Below are 20030 nucleotides of genomic sequence, written 5' to 3'. Positions count from 1 at the left end.
ATTCTGGCCGCGGCTTACATAGGACGCGAACGCTCCATATAAATGGTACAAAATCTACGTTCACGGCTTTCTCAAGCCGCGGCTTATCCTGGCCTGGGTGTTTATATACTCGTATAAATAGTTCCTTTCGCGTATTATGTACGCCGCGGCCAGAGAAAGCCGCGGCTTATTTTCTCTCGTATAAACGACCCTAATATGTTGTTTATCTGTAATTTAGAACCCAAATTGATAACCGAGCAGCTTTTAATTTATAGCCACGCATCCGTTCGATGTTGTTTAACACTTTGTTAAATTTATCTTCTCGTTTAACAGGGAGAAAGCTTAATTCTGAGAATTTAAAAACTCAAGAGGAGAAGAAGACTGATACGAAAACGAAAAAGACTCAGAAATTGTCATGGGTGTAAAATATTAATCTCTGAGTCAACAGTTATATGACAACTATGACAACTGTAGAGATAAGCTTGTTAATATTTTATCATCATTGTCAACATTCAGATCATTGAAAAAAAGGAACTTTCAGTTTCACTGGCACCCCATCAGTGTTCTTGTTCCTTGGCTAAAAATCAGTTAGAGGAAAAGTAACTTACCTCCAAATGCAAAGGATGCATTTGACGACAATAATCCTTTTCGTTAGCGTCGCGGTTTCCTCGTTTGTTGAGTTCACTCAGGTGAAAGCGCAGGTAAGTAATGCTTTTCTTCCAAGTTCGGGAATCGAAAGATCTGCAGCTCACATAAGGGATTTGCTGCGAATTCCCAAAATAAATTCTGTTCGCTATAGATCGAGGCATCTTACGCCATTGGGAAGTGAACAAAAAACCGTTTCCATTGTCGAACTAGAACGAGAGAACGTAGTATCCAGAAAATACTCGTATCAAGGGCGGTAACCAATGTGCACTCCATTTAGATATACACATTGAGCACACAAAAGACCAGCCAAAAGATTGGCGTTTATTCAAGACTTTTATTCAAGATTCTTAAAAATTGTTATTTTTTTTCTACACTTTTTATACGTGCGTCGAATGTGAAACTCGAGAACTAGGCGTATGCGATGAAGGTTGAAAATACAACTGGCTGGAAGCTACCAAAAACATGTATGTCATCAAGTTTTGATACAAAAAGTCAGTAGTCGTCTTTTGAGGGCTGATAAACATCTATATGAGTACTTATTCTCATACAAGGACAGTTCAGATTGCAAGCTAGATCTCAGCGGACAAGTCACTTTTTTAACCTACGTGATAGCATTGTCGGCCGTAATTTTTATTTACGTATCAAGAAAAAGCTTAATTAGAAATTCAACGTTTCTTTATCACAAGACGAAAAACTTATCAGTTGTTCTAATAACTAACTAAACTAAAATCTCAAAAGCAAATTAATTTCTCGTTTCGAAAAGAAACTGTGGTGCTGCGTCGGTGGGAGAGTGAAACAGGAAAATTTGGTTTTATCAAACGTGTTGATAAAGGTCGAATTACCACTGTAAACGATTTGGAAAGCTGACGTTTCGAACGTTAGCCCTTCGTCAAAGATTTTGGCTCTGACGAAGAGCTAACGCTCGAAACGTCAGCTTTCCAAATTGTTCACGGTGGTAATTCAACCTTTATCAACACGTTTGATAAAACCAAATTTTCCTGTAAAATCTCAAAAAAAAAAAAGAATGATAATTCATTATTTTTCGATATTGATGACGAGAAGAGACGCCTTTATTAAAGTGACGTAATAGGTTTCCATGGCAACAAAAGAACAACCTAAGAACGCCCTATATTTTGTATTTAAGCCCCTATATCTCAAAAACAAACCCAGTGACCCCCATTTTTTTTATTACTGGTGAGTGATTAGCACACTGATATAAAACTCTCAGTTTAAACAAATTCTCTGGAGCAGATTCATAGCAACCTTCACAATTGGAAAATTTTAAGGTGGTTCTGAATCCGCTCCAGAGAAATCTTTTAAGCTGTGCAGAGAGTTTCATCTTAGCCTGCTAATCACTTGTCAGTAATAAAAAGTGGGGGTCGCCGAGTTCGTTTTTAAGTAATTAGCGCTTAAGCAAGAAATTTAGGGTGTTTTTCGATTGTTCTTTTGTTGCCATGGTATTGTATAAAGTCATATAAATATGTGCATCTTGTTAAGCAATTATTGGGGTTTTATATGGTACCTTAACATTGCCGTTAAGTAAAAAAGCGTTGTTGAGTTATTACTTCTAATGAGACATCCCCTCCAAATTGTTCAACTGGTTGAGCCACCTTAATTGGTAAGATCGTAACTTTTTCTGTCATGTTTTACGCAACAACGTTAGCAGCTTGGTTGATTTGTTTTCTTCAATACATAAGTGAGTATAGTGTCTTTTCCTCCCTTTTCGATCGCCCGCATAAAGGGCTTTATATGAATAATTTTCTTAGAGAAAATATCACAAATAAATTCTATAAAAGGTTTAGTTTCGGTCGACTTAACACTGTTTTTAGTCAAGTGAGCTATTGTGTAGCAAGCCCAGCAATCCAAGACTTTCCTTAATATATTTAAGCGGGAAAAAAGGTTAAGAAACTTAATACTGAAACTTGTATAGTAGTAATAAAAAAGATTTGAATTCTAATAAACAGTTATAACAATGATTTTTATTGTGGTAAGTTGGACTAGTAGATCATTCATTTTTGGATAACCAATTTACCTCGACTCATATATAGCCCGAGCACGTAGAATGAAGGGGAACTAATTTAAATCCTAAATGGAATGAAGTTGTGCTTTTCCTGTTTAAACAAAACCAACAGCCCAACTAGTTTTCACATTGCGTATTTACTTTCTCAGTCTACTCAGCGTTGTATATCAACATCAAGAATACGTAAAATAATATCACAGGTCACCAATCTTTGGCGAATATGCATTAATTAGTTTCGATGAACTCAATTAAGGCATTTGTCACCGGTTATTAACAATGGTAAGATACCAATCCTCTGATCATGATTATTTCCTTTTTAAATAGGATCATACAAAAATTTGCCATGTTAAACTTTCCAATATTAAACATTTATGCTTTGGTTAAACAGATCATCAAAGAAAGTGAACTTCACAGCCTTCATTATGGGAACTTCAAGGCCTTTCTGACCCATTTATTGAATGTCAACCTTTCTTTGGCTACAATCAGCGTGTCGGGGTATATCCAATGCGGGTTTGCTTGTCTGGAGAATGTTGCCTGTATCTCATTCAACTTTGCCATTGTGCCAGACATTGACTCCAAACAGCATGCTTGTCATCTTCTTCCGACGGATAAATACAAGAATCCCGACTATTTTGTTACGAGTCAGCAATTCCATCACTATGCTATATCGGTAGGTTCAAATTTGGATTGCTTGAATCTTGCCGATTTCCAAAATAGAGGGGGAGTATTACGTAGATATAATGCATCTTGGTTAGAAGTTTATTTGTTTCTCAGTGCGTGAGCGGAATTAAACAAATCCTGCAATCTGATTGGTTTCGGGAGCGGTCGGAATTTTCTCATCCGGTCCACTCACGGCGGGCGGAATCCCAGCTTTAGTTGCGTGAGCTTCGGGGGTGGGGGGGGGGGGGGGGGGAGGGGGGTCCCGTGTCTCTTGTCTCTTGTCTGAATTTCAAAAGATCTCGTGTCGGTGCTTTGTCAATGTTTCACGTTACTTTGGCCGTTGCTGTTAGAAATTTAAAGGAAGGATGTCGTTTGTAGCGATTTCACTTTAAGTGCTGACCATACGTTTTAGGCAATGTCGCTTGTCGGAATTTAACCAGGCAGAGCCTCTTTTGTGGGCACTGCGATGTGCAAATGTGTCACTCGTCCACTAAGGTGTAGATATCTTCGTAATTAGTCGGCTCCAAACGAGAACACTCGACATCCATAGTTTCCGAGTGTCCCTCTCTCACTCTGCTAACAGCTTTTTCACGGGACGATTACAAACGATTGTAAGCGGCTTCAATTGGACTTCGAATGTTTCAAATAAGTGCTATGGCCAACTTCAAGACTAAATTTATGAGACTTTGAATCGCCAAGGCGCTAAAACGGCTAAACATAACGAGGAGATGACTCATTTGCTGCTCCAAGAGGGTAAGCTTATATAAATACCATCTTGCTGGAAAGTGACCTTGAAATAAGCAAATCTCATACTTAATGTGGTAATGGATGGTCCATTATTTATAAGGATTACCGGATCGAGACTTTGAAAAATAACTAGTCCGTTGCGACCGCCTTTGTGTTTTTTTCTTGAACGAAGTGACCGGGTTTATGAAAAAATATATATACATATATATGGACTATGTATAATTAAGCTAATACTGCGGCAGAAGATCGATTGGAACCTGCATTCGCACTGAAATTCAACCAGAAAATTGCGATACCTAAGTATCAAATAAATATTGCTGCAATTCTTTTTTGGATAATCATTATGCAAGGTCAGAAAGGAAAACTCGCTCACGCCGTGCAACTGAATACGAGGGAATTCTGACAGGTCACGGAGAAACGTTCTCGAAATGACACAAATATTCTTTGTCAGCTTCTATTTAGTTGTTATTTCAAAGGATGAACAAAAAATTTAAATACTTTTAAAGTGAACTCTGCAAATGGGTAAATTCAGGAAATCTTCGGACTCCGCCAGACTAGATGTGTTGATCAGGGCCTCGTCATCTGTTACACTGAAAAATCTCATATGCCGAAGCCGGGAAAGAAATGATGACGCATTGCAATTCGTCCTGGTGAATTCAACGAATTTGATAGACTTTGTTGCACTTCTTCGGCACTAGTGGGACTTCATTTAAGAGACATTGCAATACGAATTGAAGAATGATTTTCTGTCACACACTGCGGTGCCGCGGTTTCTGCAAGCTTAGCTGTTTATTTCACGGAAAAAAAAAACATTCCTTGCCTCGGAAATAAACTCTCATTAGAACGTGAACATCAAGACTGATGTGACAAGATCGCACACTCATGATTCAGTCCTGTAAGATTCTTAGTTCGCCGCTATTATCACTGATCGGGCTGACATTTGGCGTGTTTACTGGGGAGAAATAGCCCCAGTTTCCCTGAAAATCTCGCCTTTCTAGCTTTCATGACGCCTACATGTCCGACGGGTTCTTTATATTTTGTTTGTGAAGTGAGCAGGGATGGCTCAGTGTTGAGTGCGCACTTGCCTCCCACCAATGAGGCCTGGGTTCGATTCCCTAACTTGGCCTCACGTGTGGATTGAAGTTAAAGAACTTAAGTCAAGTCCAGTCAAAGAACATTTGCATCTCACTAATTTATGGTGTGTTGCAAACTGATCTAAAGGTGTGTAATTCTTACACACCTTTTGTGTTTCCTTACACATGATGGCGTAATTTCTTGAACTGTGAAATAAAACAGTGAAAAGGTGTGTTAGGGAACTCACAAGGTGTGTTATGAAACACATTTTATTTGAGAGTACATTGGTTCTCTACTCTGCGACAATTTTTGTTTTTTTTTTTCGGGATACTCCGGTTTTCCACCCTTCACAAAAACCAACCAACATGTATGAGTTGAGCTGATTTTATTGCTTTACAGTGTTCGCAAATCTTGCCCCAGCGCTAATTACAGTTGACCTTAAAATGAAAGTGATGACGGCGATGATTATTATTATTTCCTTTCCGCAGAGCCCATGTGAGAGTAATCCATGCCAATACGGAAAATGCCGTCCGCTTTACCATACAAATGACTACGGATGCGACTGTCTTGACGGAAGCTTTGCGAAAACCTGTCATCCTGGTAGCTCTTTAAAATACATTTTTTTCACATTGCATTTTTATATTGGTACACCATAGAAAAGTATTGCATGTGCTTCTGTCAAGTTTTGTTTTCTTTAAATATCTGCGCCCTCGAAAGAGTTTTACGTTCTCCCTTTTTGCTATTAAATGAAGTGGAAAATGGCGATCGTGTGTGATGACGAGTAGATAGAAAAGGTTTAAGATTTGCTTTTCACTCTGCTGCTCACTCCTTTTCTTCAGTTTCAGATTCCGATTATTTTGTGAAGTTACAACGAAAGCGTTTAGGGCCCGGTTGTTCAAAAGCCGATTAACGCTAATCCCAGATTAAAAATTAAGCAAGAAGTTTATTCCTCTACTCCCAAATGCTGTTTGACGCTGATATACGGATAAAATATACATTTTTATTTAGTAGATGTCGATCTTGAAAAATAAAAAATAATAAGCAAAAGAAACTTTAACTGAACCGAAAAGTTGAAAACATGAAACAAAAGTCTACGCTAATCTTGGATTAAGTTAATCGGCTTTCGAACAACCGGGCACTGATCACTTACTGTAAATACGGTACACTAATACCTTGAAATACTATAACTTAATTAAAGCCTAATTGAAGTAGGTATCCTCTCACCTAGCTGCACAAATACCGCACTTCAAATATACATTCATTTGGTTCATCGAGTGCGTCAAGGCAACACATGAACCAAACAAATTGGAATGTTTTCGCAGCTCAGTTGGTAAAGCATTGCACTGTTCGAGTCCCTTTGAGGCCACCTTCATTTTTAAAGTGTCTATTAGAACCAATTGCTAAAAAAATGCCCGCTGAGCTAATTACGCGGATCATTTCTCTCGATCTCGTCCATAACCCGCACTAGCTTCAAATATGCATTCATTTCATTTAAGGACTAATGTCATCCTAGCAACAAAAAAATAATTTCATCACTTTCCCACAACAGAAATGTCGCTGACGTTTGAAGAAGCATTGAGGGCACTTTTTTTCGTTATTATACAGTAATATCGAGTTAATAAAGTTATTGGACCAATTTCTAAAAATGTTCTTTAGACACTTATAACATAGCTTGAATAAAACGCGCGTTCTGATTGGCCAATTGGTCATTTACCATTTTCCCATGGGTGCACGCCCGCTGATGACGACGTACAGCTGACTTGCGATCAAACTTTCCGTGATTGTGGAAAGAAGAAAATCTAACCTAACCTCTTAGAATAGGGTTGAACCTCTACATAGCTCAAAATAGAATGATATAGCCCTAAAGATTAATCAGCAGTAGAAAAGGAATATTGAAGGTCTTTAAAAAGCGACGAAAGAGCGTCTCGTGTTTGTACTGCTTTGATTTCCAAAACACAATCTGAATTCTGCTCAAATATTGAAGCCGAATCGCGGAATTGAAATGGATTTTACGAGACCAGAGAAGATGCTACAGGAAGGTAAATTGTGTTTTGGAATGGCGATTTTCTTTTTGAAATTTATTTCATCGGCCATTTGAGCTGAAATAGTTTAAAGTCGATTTTTTTGGCTTGGAAAAGTCGCGCTGTTTGCGATAGGTTGGTTGCTTTCAACAGAGGCGAAGCATGTGCAAAGACAGCGTGTTTGTGTCGACGCTCGCAAGAAAATCGAAATGTCTGCTCTTCTAAGAGCAAATTATCGTTGATTCCAATAAAATTTTTGACCATTTTGTCTTGTTAATTCATAGTTGTCTTTAGAAAGCAAAGTTGTGTTGACATCGACTATTAACCAAACTTGATTTATGCAAAAACACGCGAAACACGCAGGAGTGGTGTTGACGATTATGTTATAAAACAAATGGTAAACGGCTCAGCGTGCTCTGTTAGAGACCTTTAGCATCAGGTTGTTCGCGGGAAACCGCAAACCGCAGTTTACAGTTTCAGGTTTCCTGGCTTTCGAACTTTAGCAAGGAGTTCGGCTTGATGCCGCCATGTTGTTTTTTTGTTAAGTGGAAGTTGATCACTTTGATCGCCCAAAAAATATAAATACTTCATTCATTCGAGTTCAAAAATCTAACTAGCACATAGAAGGTGGATATAGAAAGCCACTTCGTGCTTTTAAACGTGAGGCTGTACAATTTTTAGTGGCAAAAACCTTGCCGTTAGTAACTTACTGCAAGAGGCCTTCTCCGCGGTTAAAACGTGAACTGCAAACCGCAAAAGCGACGGCAAGACCTTGGTCACGTGATATTTTGCGGTTTGCGGTTTCCCATGAAAAACCTGATGCTACAGGTCCCTATTGAGCTATGGTGCACTTGGGAGTATGCTAAGCACTGAAACACTCGTGCTTAGCAACCTCCCGCGTGCACCATCACTCAATAGCGCACGCTGAGTCGTTTACCATTTGTTAATTATTATTATTATTTTATTTTTGTTACGAGTTCGAATGTTTTGAGGAAAGGTAGCTTGCAAACTAAACTGAACGCAGGGTTGTCGGAACAACAACAAGAAGATTTATTCCAAAAATGAACGTAGTTTCCACGAAGTAAACTCTTAATAACACGTACTTGACAACTTACACGGCCTCCGCCAACTTGAATGCACAACTTCTGTCACACTTGACTAAACACGGCCAACGCCAACTCTCTTCGCTTGTGAAAAACTAGTTAGGAAAACACTCCGCTTGGACTCGTCTACTTATATACTCTGACAATAAATTTCTAGAACTTTCTAAAATAGTAATCACTCTAATTATAGAAAGATTACAAAACACACCGATTTAGAAACGCTTACGCATGAACCTAAAAATAAACAAACTACGAACTCTCGCGAAGCTTCTAGACAGTAACGCTAGTCACGCAATGCTATTTTTCGTAACATAACCCCCTCTTGAGAAGAAATTTCCTAAATTTCTACTAACAACGAAAAATTAGTTAGATAGTACCAACTGAGGAGGCAGTCCAGTGTCTCTTAAGTTATTCCTCTACTCTGCTTAGATAATCTGGTAAAATACTTGTCATCATTCAACTTCTGGAACAAATGCTCAGCAGTTGGCATAGGCTCAGGATCAAACACGGTTAACTTGTTCAGTTTACGATAGTCCACGCACACACGATTTGAATTGTCTTTTTTCTTAACAACTACAACAGGCGAAGCATAGGGCGAACTTGATTCTCTTATGACTCCCATCTTAATCATGTCTGTAATATCCTTCTTCAGCGATTCTCTTAAGCTATACGGTACTGGGTATGGTCTTGATCTAACTGGTTGGTCGGATGTAAGCTTAATATGATGCTGAGCCAAACTTGTTGTTCCTGGGGCTTCAGTGAACAAGCTTTGAAACCCATTTGCAAGATCCATGAACTCTGCTCTTTGTTCATGAGAAAGGTTATCTCCTATGGCCACATCATTGACTGACTCTTTCGCGACATAACCACCAATCTCCAGAAAATCAATACTATCCACAGGGTCAACTTCTTCTTCTTCACTCTCAACATGTTCGTTCTTACAAATGTTAGCGTTCGTTTCAACAGCAACTGCTCCAACGGAAACAGGATCCTCTCGCTCAAAATACTTCTTCAGTAGATTAGCATGGTAAACTCTCTCTTTTCCTTTGACTCTCACTCTATAATCATTGAGACCAACTACAGCACTAACCTCAAATGGACCTTTCCACTGCATTAGGAGCTTGTTGTGGTCGGTCGGTAGCAGCACTAACACTTTATCTCCAGGTACAAACTTCCTGACTTTAGTCTTTCGGTCGTAATAATGCTTGCCTTTGTTCTGGGCTTTCTGAAGCTCGGTGTGCGCCAGCTTGAGGGTATCTTCAAGCTTCTCGCGTAGCTCAAACACATACTGATAGCTGTTCTTTACTTCAGGCTCCTCCAGCTCTTTCGTCCAAAGCTCTTTGAGAATAAACATCGGTCCTCTGACAGCTCTTCCATACAGCAACTCAAACGGCGAAAAACCAGTAGACTCCTGGGGAACTTCACGATATGCAAACAGCAACGGGTTAATATAGCGATGCCACTGTCTTGGCTGTTCACTGCACAATCTCTTTAACATGCTCTTCATTGTTCCATTAAACTTTTCCGTCAGGCCATTACACATAGGATGATAAGGGGTCGTGGCGAGCTGTTTAATGCTCAAAAGCCGCGTCACTTCCTTCATACACTCAGAGACGAACTGCGTACCAAGGTCACTCAAGATCTCTTCAGGCACTCCCAAACGACTAAAGATATCCACTAACGCTTCTGCCGCAGTCTCAGTGTCAATGTTCTTCAGCGGGACAGCTTCAGGATAACGAGTTGCAAAGTCGACCAATGTCAATATATATCTATGACCGTCCTCACTCGGGGGAACAATAGGTCCAACCAGGTAGATTGCTACTCTCTTAAATGGCTTGTCAATTAATGGCATCTTCTCTAGGGGAACCTTCGGTACGGAACGCTTGTTAACTGTCTTCTGACAGACATCGCAGGACTTGCAATAATGAGTCACGTCCCCTTGAATGCCTGGCCAATAGAACGCGCTTTGAATCTTATCAGTCGTTTTCTTTATTCCCATGTGACCTCCCATGATCGATCCGTGAGCTAGTTCCATTATTCGACTTCTCAGCTGCACAGGAACCATAACCTGCTTCAGGGGTTTACCTCCGTTCACATAAGGGTGCTTGTAGACGCGGTACAGAACTCCACCTTTCACTTCAAATGAAGTCTCAGCCTGGCCTCTCACAACTACGTCATCTTTCTCCCAAAATTTCTGTAGGCTGTCGTCATCACGCTGCATCTGCTTGAGCTTTTCTCTATCAACTACAGGACTTTCTTTGGTATCTGGTACCTTCAACGGAATATGTTCTCCAGCTTTCTTAGCTTGACTTCTCGTGGTTACAGCACAAGCTTCTTGTACAGGAACTTGCCAGCTTGAGTCTGGGTCGTCAGCGGCTCTTGCGCCTGGTACATTACCAATAATTAAATCATAAACAGCATCGGGAAGACACTGCGCTTCCACTTGGCCCTTAAGATAAGGTGTATCAACATCAATCTTTGCGATGGGAACTTTCCTTGCCGTATTGTCAATTAGCAGCATAACATTAAATTCGCCAGTAAACTGATCCTCAGACACAAGGTCTCTCTTTACTACAATACCACTACAACCAGTATCTCTCACGACATCAACAGGATTCTCTCCAAATCTACCTTTCACGAAAGGCATTAAACTTCTCACACCAGTCAACGGTACAACACAAGCACTACTCAACAAATGAATCTTATTACCACAGGCTAACAGTAGCTTATCATCTTTAATACAGGCCTTAACTTCTTCTTCAGTAGGTTTAACCTCAGGTGACTGAACTAGACAACTGGCACTCACTTGACCACGCTGTACAGGGTTACCATCCTTACTTTGTCCTCCTGATCTGCGTCCACCTGATCGACAGTTTCTAGCCTCATGTCCCTGCTTACCACATAGGAAACACTTTCTTGTTAGGGTTGGGCAGTTGACAGCTTTATGACCTCGAGTGTTGCACTTAAAGCAATGCAGAGCTGGTGGATTAATCTGCATGTTCTTGGCTTCGTCCCTCTCAGGCTGCACTGTTGGCTTTCTGCCCGCTGAGCTGAACAAATGTTTACCATGAGCCTCCAAGTACTGGTCAGCGATCTTCGCAATCTTTGCTAGAGTCTCAGGTGCCCTTTCTCGCAGGTGAATTGCCAAATCCTTAGGGCAAGAGTCAATAAATTGTTCTTTCACGATCAAGTCCTTAAGACCATCAAAGGATTGCGCAGTATCCGAAAGCTCTAGCCAACGTAACAGGTATCTGTCCAGTCGCACAATAAACTGCTCCGGACTTTCGTCAACTTCTGGTTTGGATGCTCTAAATTTTCGACGATAGCCGTCTTCGGTAAGGTCATATCTCTTCATTAACGCAATCTTTACCCTGTCATAATCCTTAGCTGCGTCCTCCGATAAACGTGAATACACTTCTAGTGCCCGTCCAGACAACAGAGCACTGAGCTTCGATGCCCATCCATCTTTTTTCCACTTAGCTGTCTCCGCAAATCTCTCGAACCTCTGCAAATACGCGTCCAAATCGTCTTTACCATCAACAAACGAGGGGAGTTTAGGTGCCTTAGCCCGATCCTCTCTCACTTCAGGACGCCCGTCAGCACTCTCCACAGCCAAACGTGCAATTTCCAGCTCATGTTCTCTTTTTGCCGCTTCAATAGCCTCTTTCTGTTTCAACAGCTCGGCTTCCATCTCCAATTTTATTATTTCGCGTTCTTGTCGCCTAGTTTCTCTCTCTTCGTCTTCTCTTCTTCTATCTTCTTCAAGTAATCGATGTTTCTCTTCCTTTTCTTCTTCAAACCGCCTCCTTTTTTCTTCTCTTTCTTCCTCCAATTGTCTTCGTTTTTCTTGTTTTTCTTCCTCCAATTGTCTGCGTTTTTCTTCTTTTTCTTCCTCTTCCCTCCTTCTTTCTTGTTCTAACTTTTGTTGCTTCTCTACAAACTCGAGCAGCTTTGCTCCTTCCAATCCAAATTCTTTTCCGATCTGCAAAAGCTTTTCCATTTCCATAGCAGTATTCCACGGCAAAAACACAATATAGTCTCTTGTACAGTTCTCCTTACTTTAGCTGTAACTCGTTCTTGAATTGTCCTTTCCTGGTTTCTGTAGTCGGCAAACAAACGAATTCCTCTCCCGGACAGGCCCCCAATGTTACGAGTTCGAACGTTTTGAGGAAAGGTAGCTTGCAAACTAAACTGAACGCAGATTTATTCCAAAAATGAACGTAGTTTCCACGAAGTAAACTCTTAATAACACGTACTTGACAACTTACACGGCCTCCGCCAACTTGAATGCACACAGCTTCTGTCACACTTGACTAAACACGGCCAACGCCAACTCTCTTCGCTTGTGAAAAACTAGTTAGGAAAACACTCCGCTTGGACTCGTCTACTTATATACTCGGACAATAAACTTCTAGAACTTTCTAAAATAGTAATCACTCTAATTATAGAAAGATTACAAAACACACCGATTTAGAAACGCTTACGCATGAACCTAAAAATAAACAAACTACGAACTCTCGCGAAGCTTCTAGACAGTAACGCTAGTCACGCAATGCTATTTTTCGTAACAATTTTATTTTTTTAATTGACATTTTGCTCCACACGTCATACTTAAATTTAACTTAAAGAAAGGGCTATATTATCCTAAAAAAAATGAGTCCATTATTCTTTTATTATTAATTTTTGTTATTTCTTAGTTTACCAAAATTGTTCCGTCGCTCCTAGAAAAACGGGCAATTACAAGATTTTGGACAAGCAATCGCAACCGTTCTCTGTTTTCTGCGACCAAGGTTAGTCCGAAATAATGAGGCTGAAGGTTTACTTTTATGCACAATTAGTGATTCTTAATCAATAAAGAAAAGAAGTATTGGCCACTTTAATTTGAGGTTGCTCGTGAGACAGGGTCGAGAGCCTTGTTGAATTGCATTGTGGGACTGTTTTGGGGACGCACTTTCATCACTGCGTGCGCGGTTCAAGAACTCAAGTTGCAAGATACCGATATACCAGGAGCTGAGCTTCCTAAACTGCCAAAATATTGTACAATGGCAGTTTTAAAAGGATGGCTCCCTTGACAAGGTACAACTTGTCCGGTAAACGAAAAGATTTGATCAAAAGATTAGTGAAATGTGGTACTTTAGATGTTTACGTAAGGTAAAGATCTAACCCGAAGTTCATTGTTATCGTAAAAGAATATACGAAAGTCTTTTTGCTTTACAGAGTAAACGAATGCATAAACAGCGGCTCGTCCCCAAAACAGTCCCACAATGCAGTTCAATAAGACCCTAGACCCTGTCTCTCACGCAACTTCAAAGTGGCCAATCTGTTTCTTTAACCTGCGAAGCACGCGTTTCCGTGGGGAACATGGACGATTTGCGATGTTTTGGCCGCATATACATACATACTTAATTGACCTCTCCCCATAGGGGCTTTTCAGGACCAATAAAACGGAATCAACGAAACAACAACAACTGTTAAGAATCGCAACTGTCCGGAGGGAAGCCAGTTAGCTATTCACAGATGCAGCAGCGAAATTGAACCAGGGACTACCAGGATCGAAATCAACGAGTCGTTAGAGCAAGTCTTGAAACCGGGATCTCAGGATCGCAAGACAAGCGCCTAACCACTGAGCCACACTGCCTCCTGAATGAAATGGGGCGACCCTAAGTACTGAGATTATTGTATGTTTTCCAACAGAAACGCTTGTTTCTCAGGCTATTGTTTGCTTGGCTCCTTGCTCCGTCACTTCATTTTAATTTCTTGCAAAAGTAGAGTTCATAAAATAAACTGTATCACTTAAAGAGATCTGCCCCTAGTCATTCGGCAGTTTTTATTTGCAGTTTAGGGTTTTGAGAGGACAGGAAAAACAATTGTAATATCCATGAATGAGAGGAGGAAAGGTTTCTGATTAAAGTTTTAAAGTGCACATGTGACCAAAAATCAGTTCTTATTTTTCTTTGGAGTTTAAAACTATGTTAACTAAACACTAAGTGACCAAAGTCTTAAACCTTGATTTTAAAAAGACACCCTTGTTTATTTTAAGTTAAATTTTCCAATTTAATGGTACGCCATTATTAACTTTAAGATCTTGAGAGAGCTGATCGAGGAGAAAATAACGTCAAGGCTCATTAGTTTAAGAATGCGACGCGTGTGTACGACAAATATATCATTAAACTCGAGTTTTGCCTATATAATAAGCTGCATTCAAATAATGATGCTGAAATTTTAAGCTAGTGAGTCTTTGACGGCACCGCTTTCCCTGCATGTCACAATGTAGGATGCCTGAAAGGTTTTATTAGATCGATTCGTACGTTGAACGTAGTCAGATATGTTAATTTTGCTAATCTATACTGCAAAAAGTAAAACTAACTTATTTGCGATTAACGAATTATTCTTATTCTTGTATATAGAGTCTCTTTAACCTTAGTACTCTTAGTTCTGTAAATTGTGATTTACTTTATGTTTTTTTGTTTTCCAATTGATTATATTTATACACGACCCCACAAGTTGATAGCTTTACTTCCCATTGTGTATAAATAAAAGTTTTATGTTATGTTATGTTATCAACCATCAAAGTGAGTAATGGTGGACCTTGAAATGCAAAATTTACACTGAAAGTAAGCGGCCTTTGAATAAAAATCAATGCTCAAAATTTTGCCAGTCAGGTGTTAAGCACTTTAAGAGGGCAAGATTACAATCGCGCTTATTTAGGGAGCTTTCATACGCAAAAAGAAAAAAATAGTCAGCACTTTTAAAAACATAAATTTTGAATTGCCATACTTAGGTTGGACAATGGTATTTAAGGCTGTTAAAGGCGTCACCCAGCCCCTCGTTGGCCCCTTATGGAATTCACATGAAACCATGGCAGAAAACATCACAGCTGCACTAGACACAACAGCAAGTTATCATGGGCACTATAAAAATCGCATCGTAAACAACTGGCATGAATTTGATCCACAAGAGGTACGATATATCGATGTTCACTCAGGAACACTTGACAATTATTCAATGAGCCCGCGTTGGATACGAGATAGTAAATAGCCAACGACGCGCGTAGCGCCGAGCTGGCTATTAACAATATCGTATCCAACAAGGGCTAATGGAATAATTGTTTTATAAATTCTCAACCTTCGCTTTTGCCAAATTTTATTTGAGTTCAACAAACGACCGGAAAGTGACGTGAATTCCGGGCGCCAAAACGTTTATGCTGAGCTACATTTGCCGCATTCATTTGCATACAAGGTCAAACGCAGGTATAATGGCTGATAACCGAGATCCAGTGAACCAATGACAAAGCTAGAATTGCATTATTCGAGGTTGAGAATTTAATAATCAGGGAAATTCGAGAAAAATCCAAATGCTTCTCTGCAGGAGTTGAACCTTACCTGTCTACGACGTGCTGTGATCTTCCCATTACGTTTTGGAAGCTCTACACTGAGCTATAGGAGACATGGGATGTACTTGACCCATTAAACTACAACGTAGGTTTAGCGGAAAATTGCCTCACCGTACTGCTGCGGCGGTCTAAATTGTCGAAATGGAACACATTTGCGATTGTACCGGAATATATGATGAATTTTTATCCAGGTTAATGAAATGAAGAGATTAATTTATCTAATTTTACGTGGGATACTCGGAGATACAGTGGTAGAGCTTCCGAGCTAGTAATTGCAAGGTCGTAGGTTTCCACTCTTGCAGACTTGTAAATCTTTGTTATGGACTCGTGATAATGTATTTTACCTAAGCTAAGTTCGGCCGTTACCTAAATTATGCAGCTCCCTATGAGAGCACACGCAGGTCGCTAGCGAGCAGGCCTTCATCAATCCATCCGTGCATCTTGAAATAATCATAGCCGTATCATAATCCAAAGACAAAATCTCTGATCACAAACAAAACCACCAGGGTATCTTTATATTCCAACAACGGTTACACTTTTTTTCAATCCCGTTTTACGCTGTAGAAGTCCCCTGTAAAAGGAGCAATATCTCTGGAATCAAGTTTCCTGAACGTCTAGTGACATATCACGCTTAATAGTAAATCTCTGCTCCCATCACAGTTATTGTCTTTTAAAAAACATTTTATTATTTCGTTAGCTTAATTAAGAAAATTTAAAAGGAGGTGCCTTATTTGTTGTTTTGTTTAATATTGTGCTATGTTTTTCTCTACTTTCTGAGATTTCATGCCACCCTCAACTCTTTCAGGCACGCCTTGTTTTGTACCAGAATGGAAGTGAAGTTCTGGCAATGAAGTTCAACGCGTCTGGCACCAGCGAGCAGGATTGGTTCTCCAAGGACAACCTGCTTTTTTCTCCATGGATTGACCTTAAAAATGCTAGTAGTTTGCAACACTTTAAGATAACGGGTTCACATGAGCATAAGCGATACTTTGAGATCAGTGACACCTACACAGGTTGTGATAACGATGCTGGATGGCTAGTCATTGGCGGCACAGATTGCCCCTGGGAAAGACACGACCGCAATATCACTCCTAGCATTCAGTTTAACAAAGCGAAAGTGGTCAATAATTGGAACACTTTTGGTAGGATTATTTTATGTTCTAGCTCTTTAACTGAGTTTAATTAATTAGAAAAATTAAGTTGTTAGAGGAAGATGACTTGACTTAGCGGACACGCCATTACTAGATTCACCACTTTTTTTAAGGACTGACGTCAAACCCCAAAACTATATTCAAACAACACAATTGCAGTGTATGGCACCAAAGTGACGCTGTTAGATACAGTACAATGTTTCATTGGCGCACACTCATTTGCTGGCATCCTGTTAATACCAATAATTTGTCCAGCGTATAAAGTGGCGGCTTAAGAGTCCTTCCGCCGTCCGTTTTAGTCGAAGCTTCGAAATGTAAGCTGTTTTCTGGTTAGTGAGTAGCTTTTTTTTTTTTGCATCAAGCTAATGTACCACGTGCTTGTACTTATATTTACCTCGTTGGTGACACGAGACACAGCCTATCGAAGAAATACTGTTCATTCCTTTAAAGTCGTAAAAACAAAAAGACGTGCAACGGCGGACTTGCAGTTATTGAATTGTTGGTTATCTCTGGCCGGCTTATTTCAATTGTATCCATAAATGAAGACATTCTTGTAAATTAAAGATTCAGAGAAATTAAATTTCTTCTCTACTAACGCCTTCTTTAAATTCCGAGCCCCACATCAAGTCACTGAACCGTAACTTATGATCAGTGCCTCCACTGGCATAAGGCACTATTTCGTACTATTGACCAATTGGAGCCTACAGTTATGATTTTTCCTTCCTGCGTTTCATCGTTCAAGTAATGTTGCAATTCAAAATATACCGAGCTTTGCCGTATCTTTTTTATCTTGCAGCCAATGTTGGGATCGCTGATGTGCTTGCTGTGTTCATCCGTTGAGGGCAATACGAACGTCTGCAGCTTGGGACTGAAAGGCCGTGTAACAGGGACTATTAACTTATTATTAAATACTCTTCGCCTTCGATTAAGTAGAAGCATAGTTTATTTTAGACATCGCTTGGTCAATTGTGTCATTTACCCTGCCAACATTATTATCGAATGAAGGGGTAGTTTCTAAAGAAACTTTTTTTTATCTCCTAACTGTAACGTTTACTTCACCAACCTTTTTTTGATTCACTGCCTAATTAATAACTGTGCTCATTCTTCCTTCCTGAATTGATCCCTTGTAATAATTTTATCCTACATGGATAAGGTGCCTAACATATGGAATTCGTTTCCTATTGTCAAGACAATTGTTTTGTTTGTTTGTTTGTTTGTTTTTCCGAAGATGATTGGTGTTTTTACTGTCGCCTTTTTTTGATTTGTTTTGTTAATACACTTTTCATGATGATTTTCATCTTTTATGCGCCTAAATTCTTCGGCTACCGTAGATGAAAAAAAAAAAAAAGAAAAAAGAAAAAAAAACGGAAGCTTAGCAAGCGTGCACTTTAACCATGAAAAAGTTCGAAGCTCATTCACTGGCCTTTGTAACATGAAGAGTTATGTAATCGAAGCCAAAGAAAATAAAATAAAATTAAATAAGAGTGGCGGGCAAAGCCATAATACAAACATTTGATTTTTCAGTATTGTTACAGAAAAGGTCCCCGTTTTGAGTAACAAACAGAAAATGATTTGGAAGATTCTGAACATTCGCATAAGCAGAAAAGTACAATGTAACTGAGGCTGCTTTGAGGGACGTGGGGATGGCAAAATCAGATAAAATACTTAAGAAAAACCCTACGCTCTATATAGGTTATTACTATACTAGGTCCTGTTATTTCTCTAAATTTTCTTTTTCTTTTCATCGTACAGCCAAGTACTTTTGAATATCATCCTTTAAGGACGGTGCCTACTATTGTTATTGAGCATACGTTCTGAGCATCTCGAGATACTCAGATTTCATAAGGGTGATGCTTATTAATACAGGGATATTTTTGGGCGGTTCAAAACTATGCGGAGAAAGCAGAACCTAGCAAGTGCTCTTGGTATTCAAAAAGAAAATTGGGGCTAACCATGTCTTTTTCAGAGATAATTAAGCTTCAATTTGCAAAAGAACGCCATACATTGCTTTGTATTTCGAAGCTTTTTACAAAACCCCCAAGTTTCTTTTGGATTTCAATAACAATTGTTAAGATCTGCTTTTCCCGCATATTCAGTAAACAGCGCAAGAATACTTTCAAATTAGTAGGCACCGTCCTTAACTTTGGGAGTTGCATGCATATTCGCCATTAATTTGAGGTTCCCATTCTCTAGGAGACTCTCTGGCACAAGCTTGTACCATTTGACCATTTGCAAAAATCCACATTTGTACTTTAGCTCCCAGTGCACTGCCCTTGCAATGTAATCTAGCCGTCCCTTTCATTTTACCTGAAACGATTTGGAGCATGTACTTACGATCTGACCAAATAACTTGCCTGATGAAAGTTCCGCCCCTGGGGCTTTCTCGGCCTTCCCTTCGATCTGATACTTTCTTATTGCCTGGCCATCTTGAGTATCAATGATTAGGGATCCAGTTTCCCTATTAAGGCATTCCCTCTGAAGGCATTAATTTTACTCTCATTCGGCCACAAAGACTAGCCATAAAGCAATTTCTCTGGAAACTTTGCCATCTATGCCCTTCAAAGGCCATTGCAGATTCAAAGTGATGAAGGTCTCAATCTCCCATCCTGGGTGGGTATTTTTTTTACTCAATGTTTAGAACGTCACTTTGCAGTAAGATTTTAGTTTGCAGATCACCATATTTGACAGATATGAACTCTCCTCCTTTCCCTCTAATTAGGTTTGTATCCTAGTTTATTATCAGATTATTTCTCATTATTATTATTATTGTTATTATTATTATTATTATTATTATTATTATTGTTATTATTATTATTATTATTATTATTATTATTTCTTTATTTCTGAAGTCATTCTTTAAATTCTCTGGTATCCCTGCCCACAGATATCTCTCCATCAAAGGGAAATTCCACTCATACGAAAGAGCAATTTTAACCCGAACAAAATTATATTTTTTAAAGACTCTCTGCCGAACGGCATGCATAGCGCGCCTCGTGTCATGTTTACTGGACCAGAATTCACCAGCTCCCAAAGTCAGTGGCGTCAAAGCTCAGTTGGATGGAGTGTCGTACCGGTATCGCGAGGTCACCAGTTCAAACCACATTGAAGTCCTGAATTTCTCAGGCTTCTGCGAGTCTATGCAATTGCTAAAATTGAGTTAACTACTGCGAGGATCAGAGCTTTACTTGAAAATAATGTTTGCAATGAAATTTGTCTGACTTGTTGTTTTTTTCA

General features: G+C 39.5%; 1 protein-coding gene across 1 annotated transcript; it reads left to right on the top strand.

Annotated features, from left to right (window-relative positions):
- The first annotated feature begins 459 nt into the window (after window positions 1-459).
- Window positions 460-18268, top strand: LOC138051874 (uncharacterized). The gene is made up of 7 exons (XM_068898166.1): window positions 460-680; window positions 3036-3317; window positions 5617-5728; window positions 12950-13042; window positions 15034-15212; window positions 16451-16787; window positions 17593-18268. Exons 1-7 carry the CDS (start codon window positions 594-596, stop codon window positions 17634-17636), a joined length of 1134 nt encoding a protein of 377 aa, XP_068754267.1. The 5' UTR covers window positions 460-593; the 3' UTR covers window positions 17637-18268.
- Window positions 18269-20030: the final 1762 nt, after the last annotated feature.

The sequence above is a fragment of the Montipora capricornis genome, chromosome 6 (genome assembly GCF_036669925.1).
Source record: "Montipora capricornis isolate CH-2021 chromosome 6, ASM3666992v2, whole genome shotgun sequence".
NCBI lineage: Eukaryota > Metazoa > Cnidaria > Anthozoa > Scleractinia > Acroporidae > Montipora > Montipora capricornis.
Note: the sequence above shows the minus strand (reverse complement) of the source record. Positions and strands in the feature narration are given on the sequence as shown.

What these genes read in the sequence shown, in the direction of transcription:
- LOC138051874 (XM_068898166.1), top strand. Translation starts at nt 594, where the DNA reads ATGCAAAGGATGCATTTGACGACAATAATCCTTTTCGTTAGCGTCGCG. An exon ending in TCCATCACTATGCTATATCG is followed by an intron (nt 3,318 to 5,616) that starts GTAGGTTCAAAT and finishes TCCTTTCCGCAG; the next exon opens with AGCCCATGTGAGAGTAATCC. An exon ending in CAATAATTGGAACACTTTTG is followed by an intron (nt 16,788 to 17,592) that starts GTAGGATTATTT and finishes TTTATCTTGCAG; the next exon opens with CCAATGTTGGGATCGCTGAT.